Source organism: Sinocyclocheilus grahami, unplaced genomic scaffold (genome assembly GCF_001515645.1).
Source record: "Sinocyclocheilus grahami isolate Dianchi unplaced genomic scaffold, SAMN03320097.WGS_v1.1 scaffold2495.1, whole genome shotgun sequence".
NCBI classification, from domain to species: Eukaryota; Metazoa; Chordata; class Actinopteri; order Cypriniformes; family Cyprinidae; genus Sinocyclocheilus; species Sinocyclocheilus grahami.
Genome location: NW_015507674.1, coordinates 1 through 7,797, shown reverse-complemented (window position 1 = coordinate 7,797; position 7,797 = coordinate 1). Strand labels below are relative to the sequence as shown.

The window sequence follows — 7,797 nt, the reverse complement described above, 5'->3', positions numbered from 1 at the left end:
AAGGGGTTCTATTCCATCCTCCTCTTCTGTTATCATATGTTGCCCAAACTTGGTTTCAGCTATCTGTGCTTTGCTTGTCTCAGCAATAGACATGTCTTCTGCCAGCTGTGAACCCTGCTTGACCACATCATCCTCAACACCTTCTGAGATACTAGGAGGTTCAGTCATTTCAGTTTCTTCCTCCCCAACCCGGGCACTTGCTGCCTTGGTTAGATCCTCAGACAATTCAGTGTTTTCCACCAGTCTGTTATTTTCTAAAACAAGGCTTTCTTCATGTTTTAATTCTAATGACCCCTCTTCCATTTTATATAATTGAATTTACACAAGGTTCTTAAAAAAATTGTATTAACCTAATAATAATGACATGCAATTTCTCTAAAATAACCACCGTTTAGCTCATGAAGCACGCTTGCCTAAACTATTTTGTGTCTGTACAGGAGTGCGTGCTTGTTGCCATGGGCACCTACAGCGAGAGCCAATCGCAAGCATCCGCTGTCCTTATTAATATTAATGAGACGCAGCGGCGTGACCGGAGATACTCCACTGCGCATGCCCTGCCCCAGGCGACTGCTGCTTCCAACAACAAGCGGTAGTAAGCAATATGGCCGACCTAGGGAAGAAATACTGCGTGAACTGCCTGGCAGATGTTACGAATTTGCGGATTCGCTGTGCCGAATGCCAAGATATTGAACTTTGTCCGGAGTGCTTCTCCGCGGGTGCCGAAATCGGCAACCACAGACGATGGCATGGCTATCAGCAAGTTGACGGCGGGCGCTTCTCGCTCTGGGGTCCCGAGGCAGAGGGAGGATGGACTAGCAGGGAAGAGCAGTCGCTGCTCGATGCCATCGAGCAATATGGATTTGGTAACTGGGTACGATTCTCAAATGAGTCTATATCGATGCGGCTTTAATAAAATTATTTTGCATTGCCACATGTGCACATCAACACAAAATGGTCATGTTTAGTCAGCAACAAATGATGCATTGCTGACTTAAGTAACTTAGAGAAAATAGTTTATCAATCAAGCAGATCCCCTAGGTGTGTGGTGCATATTGCATTTAAGGATTATTTAACCCAAAAATTAATTTCAGTTTTGGTCATTCATAACAGCTGCACATTATAGAGTTTCCATAGAGAGAACAAACGGTACTGTGCACTATTACTGAAAGCACTGCCTTTGTTATTCATTAATATTTGCATAGCTTATTTGCATTAATATAACGTATTAAGAAATAATATTAATGTTTGAGTTTGTAACTTTGATATTATTATGACCTGTATGTCAAAGTCTTCACCCAATTATGAAAATTCTGCCATCATTTACTCTCCCTCATGTTGTTCCAAACCCGTAAGACTTTCGTTCATCTTCGAGACACAAAATGAAGACATTTTTAATAAAAGCGGATGAGATTTCTGTCCCTCAATTGAAAGACCAAAACTTTGATGCTTCGAAATGTTCACAAAAACATTGTAAACATAGTCCATATGAATCAAGTGGTTTAATCCATGTCTTCTCAAGAGACAGAGTTGCCATCTTCATTTGTGATTTCAAGATGAACAACATGGGTTTGCAACAACATTAGGGTGGGTAAATGACAGATATTAATTTCTGGATGAACTAACTCTGTATCTTTGTTTATTTCTGTGTGTTAGGAGGATATGGCAGCCCATGTGGGTGCATCACGCACCCCTCAGGAGGTCATGGACCATTATGTGAGCATGTATATCCATGGGAATCTGGGCAAAGGCTGCATCCCTGACAACATCCCCAACCGCGTGACAGACCACACTTGTCCCAGCGGAGGTCCGCTGTCTCCTAGTTTGACTACCCCTTTGCCCCCACTAGACATATCTGTGGCGGAGCAGCAGCAGCTTGGATACATGCCGCTCCGTGATGACTACGAGATCGAATATGACCAAGAGGCAGAGAAACTCATCAGTGGCCTGTCTGTAAACTACGATGATGAAGAAATCGAGATTGAGATGAAACGAGCCCATGTGGACATGTACGTGCGGAAGCTGCGTGAGCGCCAGCGACGGAAAAACATAGCTCGTGATTATAATTTAGTGCCAGTCTTTCTGGGACGGGACAAAAAGGATAAAGAGCGAGAACGACCAGGTGGAACAGGTGGGGTTGGGGGCATAGGTGGAGCTGTAGGACTGGGAGGTGGTACCTCCATTATTCCGACAGGGTCGCTGGGCTCCTCTGTAGCAGCAACACCGAAACGCAAAATCACCAAGGAAGAGAAAGAGCAACGGACGAAACTACGGACACTCTGCCAGTTCATGCCACAACGAGAGTTTGAAGAATTCTTTGATAACATGCACAAAGAGCGCATGCTGCGGGTGAAAGTTCGGGAGCTTCAGCGTTATCGGCGGAATGGCATCACGAGACTCGACGAGTCGGCCGAGTACGAGGCGGCACGCCACAAACGGGAAAAACGGAAAGAAAATAAAAGTATTGCTGGGTCAAAGAGAGGTAGCAGTGGTGGAGGAGGAGCGGCTGGGTTTGGAGGAGGAGTTGGAGCAGGAGGTGGGCTTGGCGGAGGTGGAGGAGTCAGTGCCATCAAAGAGGAGGGGAAGGACAGTGAGTTCTCAGCCATCGAGAACCTGTCTGGCTTTGAGCTGCTGTCCGATCGGGAGAAGGTACTGTGCAACTCTATGAACCTAAGTCCCACACGCTATCTGACTGTCAAGACTATCATCATCAAAGATCACTTACAGAAAAGGCAGTAGTTCAACGACTTGCAAAGGCAATATTTCTAATTTTCATTCCAAAATAAGTTCTAAAAAAACTCAAACTAAATGAACTAAAACTAAAACTAAAAACATTACTTGAAATAAAATCAACATTAACTGAAATAATATTACAATATTACAATAAACACAAATAACAAAACAATAAAATAAAATATTAACATTTATTTGTTTCAGCTAGTTGGCAATTCTAATTTTCTAATTTTCATTTCACAAGTATTAATATAACTCAAAATAACTAAAATCTAAAACGTAATAAAAACTACTATAGCCTGAAAAAACTAACTATAACAAAAACACACAAATTAAAATGAAAACCAAAAAATTTTAATTTGGAATATTAGCAAACTAGTATTTTAGAATACTAAGATTGTAAAGTAACACTGCTTTGTTTGAAGAGGAAATGTGTCAATCTTTGCCATTCCTTTTGCTGACGCGGTGTTTCTGATTTAATGAGGATATTTTGCAGATATTTCATTCAGCTAAACAATGATTTTTCATCGGTGAGCTCTTGGAGTCTGTGACGGTCTGAGTCTGGTTTCTGCGGGTTTGTTCTGGTCTGATCCCGTCTCACTCACAGCTGCTCGACTCCTAATATTCAGTCAAGCTCGTTTAATGACGCTCAGATGTGTTTCTATTCAGCGCAGCATGCCAGAACGTCAAATGAAGACACTATTGATTTTGTTTTCATTGATTTCTAGACATTTTGAGCCCATTAATCTTGATCACTGATTTCTGCACTCATAAAATTAGATTAATTAAGGGTGTTTGACACGCCTGCCAGACTCAATTAAGTTAGATTTTTTGTTCAAATGTTTTAAGAGTCGGTCATTTATCTTGCATGGCATATTTGTCTCCTCTCCATCTGTCTTGAGCTTTCAGCAATAGTTTTGGTCTTGTTGTGTTTTGTTTATTTATTCATTCTAATGAATGTAATATTTCAGTCCTTTGCCATCTGTTCAATATTTTTTTTGAGTTTGATTAGGAATATTATCACAATTGTTTTGATCTAGGATTTTTTTTAGTGATATTAATTAAAAAAGAGAAGGTACATTTTTTGTTATTTTAATTGTATTATTTAATATGATCACAATTATTTTTATATATATATACAGTGGGTACGGAAAGTATTCAGACCCCTTAAATTTTTCACTCTTTGTCATATTGCAGCCATTTGCTGTGTGTGTGTGTGTGTGTGTGTGTGTGTGTGTGTGTGTCATTTAAATCACATTTCTGATGTCTTAATAACTAAAACTCAAAGCAGGTTTGCCAGTTTAGCAAACGTTTGATCTTTGATGAAAGGTAAAGTAGACGGCAATTACTGGATTGTTTCATCTGTTGGTGTTTTGATTGTCATTGCATCTTTTTAAAAGTTTGTTCTTTGTGTTTGTCTTGTATTTAATTAACAGAGCATCATTATGCATTCAGACACTGAACTTGACAGGGATCAGATGTTGATTACTGCTTCACAGAATGAGAGTTTTGTTGAGAAAATGAGATTGAAATAAAGTGCTCTCCTCGTGGCTGTTGAAGCGCTTCAGCTAATGTCAGCAGAATGACTGAGAGCTCTTCACTCTGTTTGTCTCTAATGGTCCGCGTGCTTCTCTCGCTGTCCTGTGTATTAGGTTTTCTCCTAAAAAAGTTTGTTTCTGCTATCTTTGTTGTTTCCTTCTCTTCCTCCCCTTCGCTTAGTACCTCAAGATTTCCAGAGAGAGTTTGCCGCTTGCTTCTCCATGATGAAGCAGATATTAAAGACCTGCACATGAAGCAGATACGCTTACGTCATTAGAAAAACTGAGATGGTCCTCGAAACCACTCTAAAACCAACAAACTAGACCAGTGGAAACCAGTTTTGTGACCAGCGAAACACCTCTAACACCAAAATCAATCATCAAGTAATTTATTTTATTCTGTAAATATCATCATTTGTTTACAGAACAAACCTTATTTACTGATATGTGTGATCAGTCCTTTAACAAACCACATATTTACTGATTCCTGGTGGAAGTGATCCGTGTGTTAAGTGTTCAGTGCTATGGAGCTGCTGATAAGAATCAGGTGGCAGATCGTAACCATGGGTTACTGCAGTGTGTGTGTGTGTGTGTGTGTGTGTGTGCAGTGATATGTTTAGATGTGTTGTTAGAAAGTTGGCACATTCACACTGAGTCATAGGAGGTGATGTCAAGTTGCTTCAGTAATGCAGGCAGCAGCATTAAGACATAAACGAAGACGCTCGATCAGGAATAGATGGTGGAGGTGAAGAAAAATACACTAACGAGTGACAAAGTGCTGATTTCTCTGACGTCAGTCCTGCTGGGTTTAGGCTAAGTTTAGGATTGTAACTTTATCAGAGAAGTTTGTTCTTCATTCAACTTTCTGGCCAGTATGTTTGAAGTCAGTACGAAATTTATTAGAAATGTATTCAGTAAGGCTGCATTGAATTGATGAAAAGTGGCAGTAAAGACATGTATTATGTTACAGAAGATTTCTGTTTCGAACTTTCCTGAAAAATGAGCAGCACGACTGTTTTCAACATTGATAATAATCAGAAATGTTTCTTGAGCAGCAAATCAGCATATTATACTGATTTCTGAAGATCATGTGACACTGAAGACTGGAGGAATGATGCAGAAAAGCAAGCTTTGATTGACAGGAATAAATAAAATTGTAACAGATTCACATAGAAAACAGCTGTTTTAAATTATAATAATATTTCAAATTTTTACTGTATTTTTGATCAAATAAATGCAGCCTTGGTGAGCAAATCTTACCGATCTCAAACTTCTGAACAGTAGTATATGTGTGTCTGTGAACAGTTTTTAAGTGACTGAGAACAGCCCTGTACTCTCAGAAAAAAAGGTACAAAAACTGTCACTGGGGCGGTACCTTTTCAAAAGGCACACCTTTGTACCTAAAGAGTCCATATTGGTACCTAAAAGGTACAAAAGTGTACCTTTTGAAAAAGTTCCGCCCCAGTCACAGCTTTTGTACCTTTTTTTCTGAGAGTGTGGTAAAGTCTCTTTTTAATGCGTAGCATATTGATGTATAAAATTGTATATCTTCATATGCATATTTTTATGATGATTATCATTACCCCTCTCTCTGTTTGTCTGCAGTCGTTTGCTGAAGACTGACATGGAGCTGGAAGTTCTGCGCTACACCAACCGCATTTCCAGTGAAGCCCACAAAGAGGTAAAATGAGCTTTTAGCCAGATTTTCCCCCCTAAGTTTTCTAATTTGAAAACTGCTGCCCTAAAGACTTTAGTTGAAAGTAGTAAAATCTGATAATTACTCTGAAACACCAGAAATGCATTCCTCAAAAGCTTCACAAGCCTCCTACGATCTCCTTTAGGCTTGATGATGCTTTTGGGAAATGCCTCCCAGGGTGTTTCTCGCCTCTCCTGAGACACAGACAGCTCAGTTTGGCACACAAGCTCTACGTTTGGCACAGTTTTTGTGTGTGAATGACATAGGGAGGATGTTACAGGGGAAAAGTCCATTGAATCTCTCTTAAAAACTCTATTTGGTTGGAATTTTTGCCTCTGTTCCTCTGTTAGAAAGCATTTTAAGTCAGATCTGTACTGTATACTCTTGATGTAAAGCTACTGAAATCTTCGTACTTCGAACTTCGTTTGATCAGTATCTAGGCCAGCATTGCATTTATCCTTCACAGATACAAGACAGTACCAGAATGCTAAACAGTTGATATTTATATATGTGTGGTGGTCAAGTTACTTTTAAAAGCAATGCGTTACAATATTGCGTTAATCCCTAAAACAGTAACCAATTGCATGACTTTTTAAGGAAAGTAAGGTGTGTTACTTTTGTGTTACTTTTTTCTCATCTGGGCTGGTCTTGCTTGTTAGTTTTTAAATATAAAAAGTTCTATTTTTGGCAAATGTTAAAGCCCTTTCACACCAAAAGAGAAATGAATAAGAAAAAAAAGGGAACACAAAGTAACTGGCGTGCGTTACCTCGAGAAAGTAACTCATTAGTAAAGTAATGCATTACTTTACTAGTTATTTGACAAAAAGTAATCTGATTACATAACTCACGTTACTTGTAGTGTTACCCCCAAAACTGGTGGTAGTAAACAAACGTTTATTACAAGAGATGATTGTGTGCATTTTCTAATCTTGATGGCAGTAATTCATGAAATGATGACCATTTTACCTAATAACGCCTTTGGGTTTGAATTTTGTATTGTATTGTATTTTAATTTTGCATTGGATGCTAAGCAATACAAACAAAAAGCAATGCAATCTGTGTGCACAATTCGCATAATTGCTTTATAATATAGTCTAAAGTGAAGATCTTTGTCTTCAGTCACGTACAGTAACATGCTCATATTATACCGCTAACAGATGAACGCAGACTCTAGATACATGTGCTGTTAGTCCGTATTTATTAAGGGAATTTGAAATGTTTAACAATGCACTGCAGGTGAGCAGGTGGCATCAAGAAAACTCTGGGAGACTCTAAATAATTTAATAATCCAGATTGAAGGTGTTGGTTTGTGGTAGAATAGGTTGCTGATATCCATTAATGGATGAAAAGCCTTTTTAAGAGTGTTGGATATTAATGGCCAGTCTGTGGTTTGTACATGAATTAATGCTGTGCGTTTAAGCTAAGATCATATTTATCATAGTAACTGTTGACTTTAACGGTGATCGTTGCATCAGAAGAGCTGCTGAACATCAATTCATGTCGCAGTTATTAAGAAATTTCCACACAGCTCTATTTATAAGGAATATTTCATAATATTTCTGTTATTATTTACTTTATTTACCTCATGTCTTCTAAAACCCAAAGGACACATTTCAAACAAATTGTTAAAGCTATATAATATATATATATACTTAGCTTTAAGGGATAAGTCACCCAAAAAATGGAATTTTTATCATTATTTACTCACTATTTACTTCCAAACCTGTATGAAAGTTTCACTTCTGTTGAACAGTTGTCGGTAGCCATTGACTTTCTCTGTATGGAAACAAATACTATGGAAGTCAATGGCTACCGACAACTGTTTGGTTACCA

General features: G+C 38.7%; 1 protein-coding gene and 1 pseudogene across 1 annotated transcript; one reads left to right on the top strand and one right to left on the bottom strand.

Moving 5' to 3' along the window:
• Positions 1 to 168, bottom strand: part of LOC107575172 (coiled-coil domain-containing protein 96-like) — a 5,601-nt pseudogene extending 5,433 nt beyond the window's left edge.
• Positions 169 to 298: 130 nt separating this feature from the next.
• Positions 299 to 5,949, top strand: LOC107575171 (transcriptional adapter 2-beta-like; the record flags this gene model as incomplete). The annotated part of the gene is made up of 3 exons (XM_016261592.1): positions 299 to 871; positions 1,654 to 2,729; positions 5,874 to 5,949. Coding segments are annotated over exons 1-3 (1,422 nt in total), but the record flags the coding sequence as incomplete, so codon positions are not given.
• Between the last annotated feature and the right edge of the window lie 1,848 nt (positions 5,950 to 7,797).